General features: G+C 41.2%; 1 protein-coding gene across 1 annotated transcript in view; it reads left to right on the plus strand.

Moving 5' to 3' along the window:
* Positions 1 to 19374, plus strand: part of smad1 (SMAD family member 1) — a 31775-nt gene extending 12401 nt beyond the window's left edge. Inside the window, exons 2-7 of the mRNA XM_072462716.1 lie at positions 2724 to 3219; positions 7008 to 7271; positions 11122 to 11241; positions 15201 to 15422; positions 16611 to 16867; positions 18019 to 19374. Of these exons, the coding sequence (XP_072318817.1) occupies positions 2820 to 3219; positions 7008 to 7271; positions 11122 to 11241; positions 15201 to 15422; positions 16611 to 16867; positions 18019 to 18162 (1407 nt within the window). The 5' untranslated portion in view covers positions 2724 to 2819 and the 3' untranslated portion in view covers positions 18163 to 19374. The remainder of the gene's footprint in view (positions 1 to 2723; positions 3220 to 7007; positions 7272 to 11121; positions 11242 to 15200; positions 15423 to 16610; positions 16868 to 18018) is intronic.
* The last annotated feature ends 402 nt before the right edge of the window (positions 19375 to 19776 follow it).

The raw sequence follows: 19776 nt of genomic DNA on the forward strand, positions 1-19776 counted from the left end.
TTTAAAAACATGTGATATCATGACATCGTTAATCGTTATTGACTGCCTTAATTTTCATAACAACTGTGTGAACCTGCAGTCGCCGTTCAAAAAGACAAAAACGACACTGGAACCGCGTAGAAAGAAAAAATATCCTCAATTTTCGGAAAACTTTTTATTTATTTTTTGTCCCATACAGGGCTCCGTACATGTTGGCCGTTCATCCCGCTAGTACCGTATTTTCCGAACTATAAGTCCCACCGTTTTTCATAGTTTTGGCCTGGGTGCAACTTACACTTTATTTACTTTATTTATACTTATACCTATACTCCGTAGCGACTTATATGTGATATTATTTGTTATTTTCACACTTGTTGTGTTCTTTCTTCTCTATTGTGCATTTTTTTGGCTGGTGCGACTTATACTCCGAAAAGTACGGTAGTGACAATTTTAGCCACTGGAGTGTCTTGGCTAAGTATAGACACAAACTTCAGCTTTACAGTTTACAATGGTAGAGTCTGGTCACGTTATAAAGAGCACCTGTTCCCGCGGCCGTGCCCTGGCGCTCACTCGCTGTCAGGATGATGAAGGCTACGCACGCAGTAGCCGACAAACATAGAAATATCTGCTCATCCCATAATCTGAAGGGCCCAGAATAACTGCGGGCCGTTCGCTCTTAATGATGTATTTGTTCCTGCTCGTAGGAAACTCGATCTGCCGCCGGCTTTACTGTCGGGAGAGTGATGCGTCTTCACCCGTGACTCATTAGGGACAAAAGGTTACTGCATTTATGACACTCGGGGTATTTGATTTCAGGCGCAAAGTGTTAGTGTGCAGTTTCTCTGAGCTGATGGTATGTTGTCATGGGTTTTATTTTGGCGATCCAAGCTAACTGAGAACGTCCTGGTACGTTCTTTTAGAGGCACGTCTGGAACAATCGAGTTTATATATTTATTACATGCTTGACATTTCATAATGATTCAGTGTAAAATCATCTGCAATAATGACCAGTGTGTGGACACGAGCGTATTGTCCCGAAAGCCTCCATAGGGGAAAAATATAAAATAGGTCTAATCGTGATATTTCATAGTTTTTTTATTCGATATTATAAGATGTCACAAATCAGATGCTTTTTCAAATGTCTTTTGAGCAAGTTTAGTTTGAGCACTAAAACAATCTCTTAAACAGGACAAAATGTGACCTTTCTTTGTGTTCAAAATATGTTTGAAATGTTATTAATGATTATTCTTATTAAGTCCTCGGTTTTGTCTCTGTTAAGTTGTGTTTGACAGAGTTTGACGAGTGAATTAGGACATGCCGTGTTTTGTTTTAACTTGTTGAAGGATATTTAAGTCAAGTATTGATACAAAGAAAAAACACAAAGTTGGACCTTTCCAGAACAAGTATAAGTAATAAATAAATAACCATAAAGTTTCAAGAAAATAAAGTAGTTATTGACCTAAAAAGAGCATTTTTAATTCTGATTGTGTGTCTGATTGTTTCAAGAGACCAGTAGTATGAGGATATAAGATTTACAAGTTTTACCATCAAGATTTCGTTTGCCATTTAAACTTGTCCAGGAACATTAACATTAGAGCGCTTAGGACCTAAACTAATACAATAATACTCGCTGATTTAAAATATCCATACAAAAGAATACCATTAACGGTCACATTTCTTCTAATTAAAGTATATTCTTCCTCACGCTGACAACATTCTAGCAAACATGCAGAAAGTCATGAGAAGGGGAATTCAGAGTGCCCTTGTTTACGCCTTCAAAAGCTCCAACGCTGCACTGGGGGCTTCTGAATTGCTCCTGTGAGACTGGAGTGAATGGGCACATTTATCCTGGGGTCTGCATACACTTCCTTTTTATTGTCCTAAACGTTGCCACATTCCTGCCCCAAGTCACTGGGCGCAAGTTGCTGCTGGTAAAAAACAACTGTAGTTTCCCCGGTAAAGAAGGCATTCTGTTTTTTATGTGAATAATCAGTGTTTTATTAACTATACTGTGCATAGGATAAATGCTGTATGTTTTTGATGGATTTTGAATGAAAACGTACGACTTAAACTTAAAAAATGTACCCTTTGGTCGCAAAATAAAATACTTAAAAACCTAGGGCTATAAACCTATCTATCTTGCATTTATTCAATTACGCATGTTTTGAATTTTTTGCTAAAACATGTATCCTGCTGAAAATGGGGGTCGCCTCACCACAGAGCCGACTCCACATGTAACTATGGAGACAGCAACTTTTAACTCTGCACAGCCCACAATATTGGGCGGAAGATTCGATTTACGTTCATTATTCGTGACCAAAATCACAAAGAGTAGCTTGAAATCACCATCATTCCCGTCGCGGCAGCTGAAACCTAAACTAATCAATGCACAATACCCCACAATAATTCTCCGCGTGTGATTGACGCGTTGACAGGCGACAAGTCCGTGGTCCACATTCCCACACAAGATTGTTTCAGGCTTTGTCCCGTAAGTGTCGGTGCCGTAATGAACATTAGCGAGCGGCGGTAATGTGACAAGCCACACGGACAGGAAGCTATCCGGAGAATCCCTGACATCACTCCGCCGCCAATGCCGACTTTCCAGAATCCATGACAGCCACAGCCAAACCCTGCTCTGCCGATAACATCATTATTTACCATATAAAGAGTCGACGAGGCGACGGGGAGGGGGGTGCTACTCTGCTACTGCCGTGTTGACCTTTGCGACTTCTTTTCTCCCCCAGGGTCAGCATCGCGATCGGACGCTTCATCCTTTGCCCAAGCCTGGACTCGGACTCCACACTTCCACCAGCTGAGGGGAGGCGGCCGGCCGGACCACAATGAACGTCACCTCGCTGTTCTCCTTCACCAGCCCGGCGGTCAAGCGGCTGCTGGGATGGAAGCAGGGGGACGAGGAGGAGAAGTGGGCGGAGAAGGCTGTGGACGCGCTGGTGAAGAAGCTGAAGAAGAAGAAGGGCGCCATGGAGGAGCTGGAGAGGGCGCTGAGCTGCCCGGGACAGGTCAGCAACTGCGTGACCATCCCGCGCTCCCTGGACGGGCGGCTGCAGGTGTCGCACCGGAAGGGGCTGCCGCACGTCATCTACTGCCGCGTGTGGCGCTGGCCCGACCTGCAGTCCCACCACGAGCTCAAGGCCCTGGAGTGCTGCGAGTATCCCTTTGGATCCAAGCAGAAGGACGTGTGCATCAACCCGTACCATTACAAGCGAGTGGACAGCCCAGGTGAAGTATAATGTATAACTAATATTATATATATATATATATATATATATATATATATATATATATATATATATATATATAATAATAATTAAATCATGCACAACTGTACTAATAACATGTACTGTTGTAAGTTACATTTATACCGTATTTTCCGGACTACAAATCGCACCTTTTTTCATAGTTTTGGACGGGGTTTAACTTATACTTATATTTATACTTATATACTTATACTCCGGAGCGACTTATATGTGACATTATTTGTTATTTTCACACTTGCAACCGCCTTTCATACTTCTATATGTTTTTCTCTTCTCTATTATGCATTTTTTGGCTGGTGCGACTTATACTCCGGTGTGAAAATATGGTATATAAAGTATAAGGTAAATACAGGGCAATAAACATTATATTAAGGCTTTTTTTTTCGTCCATAAATAGCTTTTTATTTGAACTTTAGGCCTAAATATGTTGTAGAATTGACCCAGTGTTGTGCTTTTTGACGTGTTTTTCATTGCATTTTCAGGACCAAATTATTTTAAAATGTTGTCTTAAGTTTATATAATAACAATAGGCTTAGTTGTTTTGTTTTGTTTTGTTTAAATATTAATGATCTGTAGCTAACCGACTCGACTAAACTTTTTATAACAAAGACAGTGGCATTATTAAATCAAAATGTCAAAAAAAGAAAAAACTAATTTAGATTTTCTTCAATAATACACTTTGTAAATGTTGTCCATCTTAAGCCTTCAGGCGCCACATTTTCACCTATATTATGCTGATAATGTCTTTAAAAAGAAGAAATAATCGTTTGTCCGGTCAACTAATCAAAAATATAATCGCTGACTTGTCGACTTTTAAAACAATCGTGGTATGAATTCATATAAAATGTGCATTTTATTGTTGGATCTTTACCAAATTAGCAAAATTATTAAGTACAAGGGCAGGGAAGTGCGTTCACTTTTCTTTTTTCTTTATTATTGCAGTATTTTGTTGTACTGTTTTATTTGATATAGTACTATTTCCTCACAATATATGCTGCTTACAAAATCCTTTAAATCTTTCAGCAATCCATCCAACTTACTAATGATTTATAACAGCAATTACCCACAATGCTCACTCACATTCCCACTGTGTTTTGGATGGTTTGGCTAGGAAATATTTGCGCGGAACATCTGCGGCCTCTTCTCGGAATTGATTTAAGAATTCGACCTCGCGATTTCTAGGTCAAATATGTATCTTCTGTGGCGGGCGTAGACAAAATAAATCTCATCTCCACTTGGCCTCTCGCTGAACAGAAAACACGGGTCAGCTCTGATGAGATAGCGGCAGCTGTCGGCGGGGTGCCCGTCCGTGCGCCCGTCCGTGTGCGCGCGCGGGGCCGGAAATGAGAACGAGGGCTTTGTTTTGGGGCCGTGCCGCGTGCGCCCGTGTCCTTTTTTTAAACTCCTGTGCACGTTACGCCCCTCCGCACCGCCCAAGTCCAGCACCGCGCTCCCCAGTCCCCTGCGAGGACGAGGAGCGCAGGAAGCCGCTCGCCCGCTCGCCACACAATAGGAGGAAAGACTCGCTGCCTGCCGTGCACACTTTTTGTTTCGGCGGTGGCGACGGGGGGGTTGGGGGCGGGGCGGGGGAGACAAACGCTCTGGGATAAGGGGGGGACACGCCCCACGCCACCTGTGTGCAGCAACTGGCCGTCCTGTCAATCTCCCAGCGCTGCAGAGTTTATTTGATCTGTTTGCGTGTTTGGATTTAAACGATGGCGGTTGGATCTTCTTCATGGACCTTCCACTGTCGAGACCACTGTCCTGTGAAAGTTTATATCATTGAAAAGAAATACATGTTATATTATTTTAGGGTTTGCATATAATCCCCACTTCTTAATAAACAAAATATGCTTCTTATAATTTTAATAATAAGATAATATAAGTCCTGTTTTTTCATTTGAGTCATCTTTGATTACTTGCTATTTTGTTTTTTCCTAGTTTCCGTTGAGAAACATTTTGAGATATTCATTTTTGTCAATATTACCCTTTAATGCAAATTAAAGGGCAATATTGACAAAAATGAATATCTCAAAATGTGTATGCATTATCATAACAATATATTTTCACAAAGCATCAGGAATGTGCTTAAAGATGTCTTGGTTGAGGGTCAAGTAATGCGCAAAACATAAAAACAAGCTCAAAAGGGCAGAAATATCACTTTATACCTTTGTTTGTAGATTAGACTTGACATTTTCTCTAATCTTTGTCATAATAGACAATACATTATACATTGATTCAATTTTAATTCATTTTTTCAAGTACCCACGCAATCTTTTTTTTCTTATACAATCATTCTATTTTTGCAAATCTCCAAAACAACAATTGCAATATTATACTTTTATTTTTATCTATGTCCCACTTCTATTTCTCACCAAACAACAAAACAAACATGGACGATCAAACTCAGATACTTTTCCTCCCGTGCGTGAAAATGACAATCAAAAATGACAATCTAGCTATAAACCTTTTGGCATTTTGCCCCCCTTCCTGCCTCCCCCATATCTTCAGCTGTCCGGCCTGTCTATGTTTAACCTCCAGGATGAACCGCCGCGTCCGATGCTCCAGCTTCACCTGCAGGAGGAGCACCCGGCCCCGGCTTCGGTTTCAGCCCCACGCTTTATTTATCCGCTCTGTATTTGTAGCCCCCACCCACCCCCAGCAGCCAGGATCACAACCGAAACATTCCTCGACAATAGCTCACCTCAGACGCACGCCGAGGCCAGCGAGATAAAGGTGGCCTCGACGACAGCGCAATAGAAAAAGGAATCGCTGTCGTTTCAATATTCAAGGTGGACGTGAGATGTGCATCCGTGAATATGCAAACGAGATCGTGGGTTTTAAAGCAACCAAAATAAATGAGTAAAAACAGCGTAAAACGGTTAAAGTGCCCCCTATAGGTCGGATGACTCGTTGGAAGTAAAACGCAGTTAAGATAAATATATTTTTAATTCTGCTTTAAAAAATATATAAATGTATAGCACGTATTTAGGTTTGTAATTTCACTTCCTGTTTCACTTCCTACATCACAGTTGGAATTTATCCAGCAAACGCTCTGCAAAATCTATCAAATGTCACTTTTTTATTTATTTGACAAACAAAAATATATTAGAGCGACTTTATTTTGTTGAATTAATGTTTAAAATCTGAAGAGTTGTTTAGTTGTGTAAATTATGCATAAAAATGAGTGTCGCTGGTGTGATGTCACTTCCTGTCATTTTCTACAGATTTAACGTTTTCTCCACAAATGTCTACTCGATTGTTGCAAAACTATCATTCATATGTACAACAGGTATAAATACACCAAATAAAGTTAAAAAAATAATTTGTCAGACTGACTTTAACTATGACTTGTATTGGAATGTACGACGTAGGACTCGAGTACAAATAGTGAAAAGGCTGTGGGCGAGTCGCAGTAATTCATTCTCGATTGATGGAAAAAATGCCAAAAATGCAATAAATTAGTAATGCTACAAAGAGGAGAAAAACACCGAGAACTTATATTTTAGGCAAAGATAAAACGTGAAAAAATAAGCAACCGTTTTAACTATAGAAGTGTCTGGAAGTTTATCGTCTTTTTTAGATGTTTTTCACGTTTATGATTGAAAATTCGGTAAAATATGATAAAGGAACCAATTAATCGCTTAGAAATGTAACAGAACATTTATCCGCACTGGTTAGGTTTCTAACTTTTATGTTTTAGTTTTTCCTTTTTTAAATTCTTTTTGTATGTCTCCCTGGCATCCCCAGTGCTGCCCCCGGTGTTGGTCCCACGAAACAGCGAGTTCAACGCCAAGCACACCATGTTGCCTCGCTTCCGCAATCCCCTCCAGCAGAACGAGCCGCACATGCCGCAGAACGCCACTTTCCCGGAATCGTTCGCTCAGACCAACCCGTTGCCGTTCCCCCAGTCGCCGGCCAACAGCTTCCCGAACTCGCCCGGGAGCGGCAGCAGCGCCACCTTCCCCCAGTCTCCGTCCAGCTCCGAACCCAGCAGTCCATTCCAAATGCCAGGTAAGAAAAAAGGACATTTATCGCGCAAAATCGCATAATATTAGCGTTCCCTCATCAAAAACATTACCTGGAAATGTATTTAGCCTCGTTGACACTTGTTTATGAGATCTTCTCCCTCCGAGCCTCAGAAAACAGACCAGATTTATGACGTCGTAGATAGAGATCCAGATGTCTCATATGTGTTTTTTTAAGTCCATAAATCATCACCAGACTCACGTTTACGACACCTGCGCGCTCGTGTTAGCATGTCTGGGGCGAGCTAGCTTCGTTTCTCTGCTGCCAGTAGATGGACTGCTAGTACCAATCCTGATGAGGGAATGCCTAGCTGTAAGAAAGTATTGTGGGGTTTTCAATGCATTATTTTAAGTTCCAAAACATGATATGCCAAAGTGAAAGCACTCGAGATGTATGTTTGAATAAATAATGTACAAATAATGCATGATATGTGTCCTCTGAAAGAACAAACTTATTTCAAGTATTCTGCATTTTACTATTACTAATCAGCTACTGTAATGATCAGTTATTAAATGAATGTTCAATATACTGTACATAATGACTTGTTACTTCATAATACAAATGAGTTCTCTATGCAACTACAAAACATTGTGCTCAAAAAAGAAGCTCACATGTGGACTATGATAAGCACCGGAGTATAAGTCGCACCAGCCAAAACATGCACAATAGAGAAGAAAAAAACATATATCAGTCGCACTGGAGTATAAGTATATGAGTATAAATATAAGTATAAGTCGCACCCCGGCCAAAACTATGAGGAAAAAGCTTCAGTTGTAGTCATCTGGACTCAGTTAGAAAAAATAGACGTTTCGACTCTCATCCAAGAGTCATTGTCAATAAAAGAATTTAGATCGAGAACTCCGATATTAATACTGTTCTGTGGTAAGACCCACCCATTGGGCGGAGCCTTCCTGAAGTAGAAAGAGTTGTTTGTTTCAACAGAAACTCCCCCCTTGTATCTACCGAGCTAGCCTATTCAGAATTTTAATGGCCTATTAGAATCCTCTTTGTCTTTGTGAGACCCTGGCTCAACCACCCTGAGTACCTGATTAGCATCTAAATGTCCTGGTCCTGGTCCTCTACCTTTCCAGGGGTTCAGTATACCATTATAGATACCAGGAAGATTGAATCTGAGCCCTCCATTTCTGTTTGAAGAAGGTCTTTCTTTTTTAACAAAAATAGCTTCCTTGACTCCTCTTTCAAACCATCTTTTCTCCCTGCTTAAAACCTTCACCTCACCGTCTTCAAACGAGTGTTTAGAGGCTTCAAGATGGAGATGCACGGCGCTCTGTGGACCTGAACTAGTATTTCTTCTGTGCTGATAAAGCCTCTTGTGTAGAGGCTGTTTCGTCTCACCTATCTACCGTTCTTTACAGCTTTCTTCACTGCATTGGATCGAATAAACTACATTGCTCTGTTTTTGAGTTGGCAACTTGTCCTTTGGGTGAACCAGTTTTTGTCTTAAAGTGTTTCCTGGTTTAAAATAAACAGGGACTTCGTGTTGTCTAAAAATTCTCTGCAGTTTTTCCGACAGGCCAGACACATAAGGGATAGAAACACCCTTCCTTCTCTGTTCAGTTTCCCTTTTGTCCTGCTTCTTGGTTCTCTTCACTCTGTTGAGAGCCCAAGCGGGGTCACCACAGGCTGAGAGGGCATTTCGGACATGTTTTTCCTCTTTCTTCTTGCCCTCTGAGCTGGTGGGCACACCTTGAGCTCTGTGTTGTAAGGTTCTGATCACACCCAGCTTGTGCTGTAGTGGGTGGTTGGAGCCAAAGAGCAGATACTGGTCCGTGTGTGTAGGTTTCCTATATACTTCTATTTGGAGTTTCCCGTCCTCTCCTCTGATCGTGGAACAATCAAGAAAGGCCAAGCGATTCTCCTTAGCGTCTTCTCTTGTAAACCTGATATGTGGGTCCACAGCATTGATGTGATCAGAGAAGGTTTCCAGCTCTTGTTTCTTAATTGTTACAAACGTATCATCGACATAGCGAAGCCACAGTTTTGGGGCTATGCCTGAGAATGAGGCCAGTGCCTTCTTCTCAAAGTGCTCCATGTACAGGTTGGCCACTATGGGAGAGACGGGCGAGCCCATGGCACAGCCATGAATCTGTCTGTAAAATTGTCCCCGGAATTGAAAGTAGGTGGTGTTCAGACAGATGTCCAACAGTTTACATATGTGTTCAGGTGTCAGTTTGGTCCTTTCCTGTAGGGTGGTGTCTTCCTGCAGTCTGATCCTCACCGCTGCTACTGCATCAGAGGTCGGGATGCAGGTGAACAGGGACACAACATCATATGAAACCATGAGGTCATCTGGGTCCAGTTGGAGATGTTTCACTTTATCCACAAAGTTGTGCGTGTTTTCCACATGATGTTCCGAATTCCCCACAAGCGGAATCGCTTGGCCTTTCTTGATTGTTCCACGATCAGAGGAGAGGACAGGAAACTCCAAATAGAAGTATATAGGAAACCTACACACACGGACCAGTATCTGCTCTTTGGCTCCAACCACCCACTACAGCACAAGCTGGGTGTGATCAGAACCTTACAACACAGAGCTCAAGGTGTGCCCACCAGCTCAGAGGGCAAGAAGAAAGAGGAAAAACATGTCCGAAATGCCCTCTCAGCCTGAGGTTACCCCGCCTGGGCTCTCAACAGAGTGAAGAGAACCAAGAAGCAGGACAAAAGGGAAACTGAACAGAGAAGGAATGGTGTTTCTATCCCTTATGTGTCTGGCCTGTCGGAAAAACTGCAGAACATTTTTAGACAACACGAAGTCCCTGTTTATTTTAAACCAGGAAACACTTTAAGACAAAAACTGGTTCACCCTAAGGACAAGTTGCCGACTCAAAAACAGAGCAATGTAGTTTATTCGATCCAATGCAGTGAAGAAAGCTGTAAAGAACGGTACATAGGTGAGACAAAACAGCCTCTACACAAGAGGCTTTATGAGCACAGAAGAAATACAAGTTCAGGTCCACAGAGCGCCGTGCATCTCCATCTTGAAGCCTCTAATCACTCGTTTGAAGACGGTGAGGTGAAGGTTTTAAGCAGGGAGAAAAGATGGTTTGAAAGAGGAGTCAAGGAAGCTATTTTTGTTAAAAAAGAAAGACCTTCTTTAAACAGAAATGGAGGGCTCAGATTCTATCTTCCTGGTATCTATAATGGAATACTGAACCCCTGGAAAGGTAGAGGACCAGGACCAGGACATTTAGATGCTAATCAGGTACTCAGGGTGGTTGAGCCAGGGTCTCACAAAGACAAAGAGGATTCTAATAGGCCATTAAAATTCTGAATAGGCTAGCTCGGTAGATACAAGGGGGGAGTTTCTGTTGAAACAAACAACTCTTTCTACTTCAGGAAGGCTCCGTCCAATGGGCGGGTCTTACCACAGAACAGTATTAATATCGGAGTTCTCGATCTAAATTCTTTTATTGACAATGACTCTTGGATGAGAGTCGAAACGTCTATTTTTTCTAACTGAGTCCAGATGACTACAACTGAAGCTTTTTCTACTATGGAACACGCCTGGACGAATGAGGGATTACACCGACATATGAGGAAAAAGGTGCAACTTATAGTCCGGAAAATACGGTAAATGTGTCAACCTAATAAGATGTAGCCTGAATTTAACTAAACTATTAAGACACTATATTGAGCCCTCTATGAAAAAAACAAATGCCACAAACTGAATTAGACCACAGTTGTGCAATTTACACATTATGATTTACAATTATGGTCATGGAGACATTTCTTTTGTCATTTACGTCGTGAGTGCTGTATTTAAAAGTACCTCTCTGTGTATTTACAACGCTTTGCCCTTCATCCTCCTGCACAGAGACCCCCCCTCCTGCCTACATGCCCCCAGAGGAGCAGATGACTCAGGACTGTCCCCAGCCGATGGACACCAACCTGCTGGCTCCCGCGTTGCCCCTGGAGACCAACAATCGCCCCACAGGTACCCGCCGTCCTCACCCTCACGCCAACACCGCTGCGCAATGACATCAACGCATAAAACCGTCTGCACCTGCTCCTCTTGAATCGCAGGTGCAAAGGATGTCGAGGAAGTCCGCTCGTGTTTTCGAAGCGTCATTTCCTCCCGCGGTTCGAGTCCAATTAGAAAATAAAAAACAGGGCTTCATCAGTGGCAGATTTAGAGCTGCCATCTGCGGACACCAAACCCAGAGGAAGCTCGACGAACCCCGGCACTTTTACGAGCGCTGTAAAAGCTTATGTCATCTCCGCTGGTGGTAACGGCTTAAATCTCGTTAATAATAAGACACACTAATTTGCCCTTAAAGTTGGGATCCGTAGTAAGGCTGTAATTGCTCCTATCTGGGCTTATGTGGCTTTAAATTGTGTCTAATGTACGTTTAACTCGGCAATAAAAGGAAAATTGACGTTGTAGTTGTCGCGGTACATAAAGGAGACATATTATACAAAATCATGTACTGAGAGCATATTGTTATAGTAGTTTTCTCTTCTCATTTCTTTAAGGTTAAATGTAGGTCTTTATTTCTTGCTTTTGTATTCAGTGTAGTTAAAAGTACTTGTTTGAAGCAACATTTTTTATTCGATTTGTTGTTAAATATTGAACAGTATGTTTTGGATTTATGATGTTTAACTATTAGTTTCTATCGAGGGCTATCACAATATAAAATTTTAGTGTCACAATTATATACTACCACGAGCAAAAACAATGAAAATGGTTAAATCTGTTTTTTTCACTTCCCACTAGTGACGTCACAATATAAAATGTCTGTGTAACGATTGTTGTGGGACTAAACATCGCAATTTAACGATTATTCGCGATTATTGACATTTTAATTGAACTAAAAAATACTTAATTTAGTATAAAAAAAAATCACTTTTTTAGAAATATATATTTTTTTAATTTTCTTCTAAAAATGTCACAATTGTCATTTTTTTAGTCTTTACGATTATATTGTGTCCAAAATAATCACGATTACCGATTAACCTAATAATCCTGACACTGATACTTCCCACATATTTTAATGAATCGCTCGACTGTGTGAAATCTAACTTTCTGAATCATAACAATAACGTGATGTGACATAAATAACCAGATAACAAAAGCACTTAAGTTGCATTTTTTTATTTCATTTTGTATGTTTTTTATTTCTTAAATTCTATATTGTGACCTGAATAATCCAGTTTATATTATTAATCTCGATTTCCCTATCAGTGTAGTTTATATTCACTATAGAAGAGCCGTGCACCCATAAATGTGCTCACCAAACATGTCCTACGCCCTCCCGCCGCACATTCCGCACAGTGGTTGCACTCAAGGTCCGGCCGTCCCACTGGTCGCCGTGGTGACAGCGCCGACGGGAAGATGTGTCGAAACGGCGTGTGGAAGTGGGGAGTTTGGGGAGTTCTTTAGCGCAAGCTGCATCCTGTTAGTGCGGAGCCGGGTTGTTGAGCGGCCCTGGGAAGGTGACGGGCAGAGCGCACCTGCCGGGCCGGTGCCACGCTGCAGAGGAAGTTCTGGAGAAGAGGCGTGCGCGCGAGACAAAGTCAGTGGGCGAGGCCGGCTGGCACCCACGGGGCACAGAAGTATTCAGTTATGATTGTAAGAACCAAGAGAAGAAACTTAGAAACATAATAATCGTGACAATTTTAGAAGCAAAATGAAGTACCGTATTTTCTGGACTATAAGTCACACCTTTTTTCATAGTTCTGGCCAGGGTGCGACTTATACTTACATTTATACTTATATACTTACACTCCAGAGCGACTTATATGTGATATTATTTGTCATTTTCACACTTGCAACCGCATTTCATACTCCATATAATGTTTTTTAATCTTCTCTATTATGAATTTTTTGGGGGGAAATTTATTTGATCAAATCCAAGACCAAGAGCAGATATTTCATCTTGAAATGCAAACAGATCAGTGAACATGGCGAATAGGTGTACGTATGCTAACGCTAACACCTTCAGCTACATGACGCACAGACAGAACTGTGGTAAGTGTCTGGTATGTTAACGTAACATATTAACAGTTATTCAGATAACTATAGCATAAAGAACATGCTAACAAGTTTACCAAAGCATCAGTTTTACCCCAAATCACTAAATCCATTGAATTCTTCTTCCTCTGTGTCACTTCTAAACAACTCCACAAACTCCAGAGGTAGGGGAAGTGCAGATTCTTCTTCTGTGTAGCTTGGAGCCTAGAGCGCCCTCTTGTGGTTGCCAGTGTAAAAATGGCAAATAATATGACATATAAGTCGCTCTAGAGTATAAGTCGCATATATATAGATCTAAATGTAAAGACTTAAAAAAAAAAAAAAAAAAAAAAAAAAAAAACTAAATTATTTTATCTTTCAGAAAGTAACATTTTGTAAAACTTGAGGAATAGTAACATGTTTGACCACGGAAATGAAAGAAAATTAAAGATCGGTCACAGTCTCAATAATCTTGAAAAATTGTCGAATTGTGAGGTTTTTTTCTCACAATAATCGTAACAGTAAAACTCGATAGTGTGACATCCCTGACCACAGCCAATAAGGATGGGAAAGAAAAGACGTGCTTAATATGAGCTGTTTGATCTGTGAACCATGTGTTGTAGGGTTCAAGAAGTATAAAAACATTTTGCTTTAACAATATTATCATGTATTTGCGCTGCTTGGATTTGATCTTCTGCAGTGTTTCCCAACCTTCTTTCCATGACGTTCCTCTGCTTGTGTCTGGGCCTTCTCAATCACAAACCGTGGCCAACAAACGCACACGATAAAAACCTTTATTTATTCGAAAGCTGCCAAAAACGCGCATTTATTGTCTTTTTTCGGTATTTGCTAGAGCTGTGTTGAAAAAATTGATTTTCCGATTTTTAATCGATTCGCATATTAATGACCGATGATGCTCAACGTTTACATTTTATACTTCCAGTTTCAGTACTGGCAGTGTGTGAGCAGTTTTAAAATAAAAATGCTTCTGGTAGCAACCGCTTTTGGGTGGATTCTTAATTATTTTCAAGCATAAAAATAAGTAGGAATCCACTGTTGCAGATGTAGTCACCTCAATGATGTCCTCCATTTATTGTCCTGGATTATCTTTCTTGAAGGTAGATTGACCCTTAACCTTTTCATCAGTCTTCCATCAGTAACTACCAATACTTGTAAGATTTGCTGTTTAATATTGATATAATACTAGTTTTAATATGTTGCTTCTCTACACAGTCATGAAGTGAAGGAATCGGAAATCAGATCGAAATCGGATGGAATCGGATGGAATCTGAGAAAATCGGAAAAAATTGATTTTGAAATTTGAATCGAAACCCAGCTCTAGTATTCGCCCCATTCTCACCTTTCCCTCCTGGGTCCCGCACACACATCTCAGTCAGTGTTTTTCTTCAGCTCTCAGCTTCTCCAACAATGTGGGTGGGATTGTTACTATTTAATTAACACAGATTATATATGTGAGGCTGATTAGAAACACTTATTGTTACATATTGTTATTAACCTAAAATCTTTGTTAAGAACATGGCCAAAGTGTTAGAAAATCAGCCACGTTGAAAACTGTCGGTTGTGAACATGTTTTTGACTTTTAAGATGTGATTTGCTCCTTTGTAATTGGTTCTTTTTAATTGAGAACTGTCACAGGTGGATATAGTAAAAATGCCACAGCATATTTGGGTATTTGATTACTCCGCGTCGTTCATAATCATACTTTACGGCTCCTTTATGTTTATTCAAATCAGTATTACTGGCTACACAGGACCGTTGTGAACATATGAACGTGTGGCTATGTTAGATTTATTACCCTAGAACCGCGGGCGTGACGTGCTCGTGGCTTTTGTCCCGCACCGAGGAGCTCTAAAGTTGCGTTAAATGTGTCCCGTGTCTGTCTCTGTGCGCCCCCCGTGACGGTTAACGTGCTTCCTGTGCAGATGTGCAGCCCGTGGCCTACGAAGAGCCCAAGCACTGGTGCTCCATCGTGTACTACGAGCTCAACAACCGCGTGGGCGAGGCGTTCCAGGCGTCCTCCACCAGCGTGCTCGTCGACGGCTTCACGGACCCCTCCAATAACCGCAACCGCTTCTGCCTGGGCCTGCTGTCCAACGTCAACCGCAACTCCACCATCGAGAACACCCGGAGGCACATCGGGAAAGGTGCGGTCGCAGAACGAACGCAGACGAGACTTAATCAATCCGCGTCGTCGATAGAGGGTTCAGGGGCTGGAGGAGGAGGCCGGCAATAACAACAATCTGAGCTGACAGCAAATGTATTCATCTGAGACTGACCGTGTTTAGACGGTTATTTCTGTTGAGCAAAAGCACTAAACCCCCTAAAAAAAAAACAATAATGAAGTGAGGGTGAAATCAGGTTTTTTGTGGGATTCTTAGTATCCCAGTTCAGTTCTCACATCATATTTTGTTAATTCGTCATAAATGTGCTGAAATTAGCTTGAACATTTCTTTGTGGAGGTCAAAAAGAGTCCAAAAGAGAACAAATTAAATGCAAAAGTGCAAATAAACGCTGTTGTTTTGAAGATTTCACTACACTTTTGTTTTTACAGTGTTTTCTTACTATAGTTGATAGATTTCCCCATTCTTAAAACAGTATTATCTTCAGCATATTCTAATACCCACCTCTAATTCAGCCGTTTTCAAATTATTTAAAAAAAATAAACAATATATATATATATATATATATATATATATATATATATATATAGTTTAAAGTCTGAACGGAAAAGGGGGCTCATCAGATTTTCATTCAAGTGCCCACTACAGGTCGGACGACTCATTGAAGTAAAATGCAGTTCCGATAAATATATCTAGAATTTAGCAAAAAAAATATTTAAAATGATATCACAAAACAGCAGATTTTTTAGCTTTATAATTTCACTTCCTGTTTGTAATTGATGATCACATGATTGATGATCACACTTGGAAATTACCCAGCAAACACTGGGCCAAAACTCATCTTTATTTAGATCTTTTTTTTGTTGAATTAATGTTAATGTAGAGAGTCAAAAAAGTTGTTGTAAATTAGGCATACATTTTGACTGGAATGAGTCATTTCCCTAGTGTGATGTCACTTCCTGTCACTTTGTACAGATTTTTCAAAGTTTTCTCCAGAAATACCTACTCGATTGGTGTGAAACTGTAATATATATGTACAACAGGTATAAACACACCAAATAAAGCCAAAATTAGGAACTCATATAAACCTGTCATAGGCACTTTAAATTGACAACTGTTACGATTTTGTTCGTATTTGGCCCTGTATGTTTGTTAAATATTCAATAATGTACTTGGACTGGTCTAACTCACCGGATGTGTGGCGGTTGCCAGGCGTGCATCTGTATTACGTCGGCGGAGAGGTGTACGCCGAGTGCCTGAGCGACAGCAGCATCTTCGTGCAGAGCCGCAACTGTAACTACCACCACGGCTTCCACCCCACCACCGTGTGCAAGATCCCCAGCGGCTGCAGCCTCAAGATCTTCAACAACCAGGAGTTCGCCGAGCTGCTCGCCCAGTCGGTCAACCACGGCTTCGAGGCGGTGTATGAGCTCACCAAGATGTGCACCATCCGCATGAGCTTCGTGAAGGTGAGATGAGCGTTAAGTCGAGTCACCGGAGCGATTCTGGCGGTCGAGTAAGCGTTTTCTGAACCGACTCCACAGCGTGATGTGTGCGGAAAGAAAAGGTTTTAAGACTGACAATTGTGTTTTTAGTATGTTTTATTTGTGAATCTTTTCTATGGGAATGTTCTCTAGCAGCGTCTCTTTAACTTAACGTGCCCCCTACAGGTCGGGCGACTCATGAAACTAAAATGCAGTTTAGTTTTAATTTTGCTAAAAAAATTAAGAAGTAAAATAAAAATATATAAAAATGTTATCACAGATTTTTTAAGGTTTATAATTTCACTTCCTGTTTGTGATTAATGACATCACACAAGGAAATTACCAAGCAAATACTGGGCAAAATCTCATCCAATGTCACATTTTTTTTTCCAATTTGACAAATAAAAATACATGAGAGCAACTTTATTTTGTTGATTTAATGTTTAGAGAGTCAAAGAAGGTGTTTCTTTGTGTAAATTATGCATAAAATGAGTATGTCCAGTGTGATGTCAATTTTCTACTGATTTTTCAGCGTTTTCTCCACAAATACCTGCTCGATTGGTGTAAAATTATTTATATTTACGACCGGTATAAATGCACCTGTCAAACGCACTTTAACTTTCTATCAAATTTAGAAGAAGATTCATATTGATAGGGCTTTCGCGATCCAACCAGCTAATTGATTAATTAATAGAGATAAATAATCATATCACCAAAATAATCGTTAGATGTTGTCTTGTTTTTATGTGTGAAATTGTAGTATGATATTCCTCAATATTCAACTTTTATTTTAACACTACATTGTATTAAATATTTGCTTTTGTCCATGTTAAAATCCTAAAATCCTACTTCAAGTTGTTCCATTGTTGTGCATCAAACCAAATGTGAAGTTCCTCTGTGTTTTTAAAGCTGCATGGCGTCCAAAGTACTTTAAAAAGCAAAGAATATGCCATTTCAAGGGTCCATTTGGGATATTTATTGAATCTAAAGTAAGAATCTAAAATTTATCTTCTCTTCTTCTATATCAGACAACGACTCACCTGACAAAGGCAGACGTTATCATAGAAACACCAAGACAACTCTTTATTGACTCTGTTTCTTCTGTGTAATAACGGGGGTTTCACGTTTGGTTTCAGGGTTGGGGAGCAGAGTACCACCGCCAGGATGTGACCAGCACCCCCTGCTGGATCGAGATCCACCTCCACGGCCCGTTGCAGTGGCTAGATAAAGTTCTCACCCAGATGGGATCGCCTCACAACCCCATTTCCTCCGTGTCCTAAGGCTGTACTGTCCTTCGCCCCCGTGGCTGTCCATACCCCAGCATTTCGATTAAAGTCGCAAGAATTTCGGGGGCCGTCCGCGTCCCAGGCCGGTTTGTGCTTCCGGAATCGAACCGCAAGCCGATCTGGGACCTGCGGGGGTGTTTGTCCCGCGCCGTCAGATGTTCCGGGTCGGCTCCGTACTTGAAGGACGTCTGAATCGGGCACATTACAGTCTGGGAGAGGGGGGGAAAAAGCAACAAGAGCGTGACACGACTGGAAGATACTTGATCTTTGTGACCAACTGTAATAATTAGACCATCTTCTCCCTAAAAGCCCCTTCCCCCGCCCCCGTCGCTCTTATTTTCCCTGACTCTTACGGAGTTACGTCCACGTTGTTTCCTTTCGATCTAGAGGGGCGTACATGTGTAGGAAGATTACGGGACATTCCAGGTCGCCGAGATGGCTGCTGGGATACGGTCGGATGCGACGACGCTGAGGAAAAGCAGAGACTTAGAGGACAAACCAGCAGGACGAGCGTGGACACCTCTAACAACAAGAACTTTTCTCACCGGTCAAATGAAATTCCGTAGCATATTGTTGGAGACGGGGAAGAGTTTGGGTTTTTAAACGGGGCGCGCGGCACTAAAGGGCATTTCAGACTCTGCAAAGTAATGTATAAACATGGCTCATGTTGTGTTACTCTCGTGTTCAAAAGACTTTAAACAAGAGAATAGTGTCGTCTAGATATGTTCACTGTAGAATATGTGCCGTGCATTCTGGTTCGGTTGGTTCCACGTTTGAAACTGTGGCCGAACAACAAGCCGTTTGTCCACCGTTGTCACCGAAATATTTCACAGACTTATGTTTTTTTCTCTTCATTTATGACATTGACTGAGCAAAAAACGATGCCCGTTAAGGACAAAAACCTTAGCGTATAAAAAGATGTCCACATGTGATTTGTTGTTTTTATATCAAATGCAGATTTTGCCATTTCGTGCTTCGAACAGTCCTATTTGCTATCAAACGTTTCACATTCTTTTTGTATTTTTTTTGGATGCTTTCTTTTTAATCCTTTGCACTTTTACATACTGCTCTGTTGTTGTTGTTTTTTCGTCCTACGTTTTTGTTGTGTTGGCTCGACAAAACGCCCAGAAATAGCAGTTTTATTCCATGAATATGTCATGTCTCTACTGGAAGAAAATAAATAAATTTGTTTCATTACTTAAAAAACGTGCCGCTCGGTCGACTGTCAGCGCGTGTGTGGCTGTTCACTGTGCGTTTTGTTTGTGCGTCGGGACTAATGACAGACTAGTCCCGCTGAAAAGAAATACACATCTTTTATTTTAGCGACAGACGCGTTCCACGTGTTGACGGCAGACCTTCAATTACGCCGCCGCAACAATCGCCACGTCCTTTGAAGAGTCCATATGTAGCTTTTACCGTTTGATAAAAAGCGACTCTTTCTTCTGGAGTCTAGATTAGTCTGTCTGAAAACATCATGACATATCTACTGTGCATTCTCCTCAGTTGCAGCCTTCGTGACGTGGTTGCCGTGGTTGCACAGTGGTCAATTCTGTCTTGCTCTCGACTCAAACGTTTTGCGTGTTCCTCCTAAATTCCACACACGGGCTC

This window comes from Eucyclogobius newberryi, unplaced genomic scaffold, assembly GCF_026437365.1.
Source record: "Eucyclogobius newberryi isolate DKJ021-1_F unplaced genomic scaffold, fEucNew1.0.hap1 SCAF_4, whole genome shotgun sequence".
Lineage (NCBI taxonomy): Eukaryota > Metazoa > Chordata > Actinopteri > Gobiiformes > Gobiidae > Eucyclogobius > Eucyclogobius newberryi.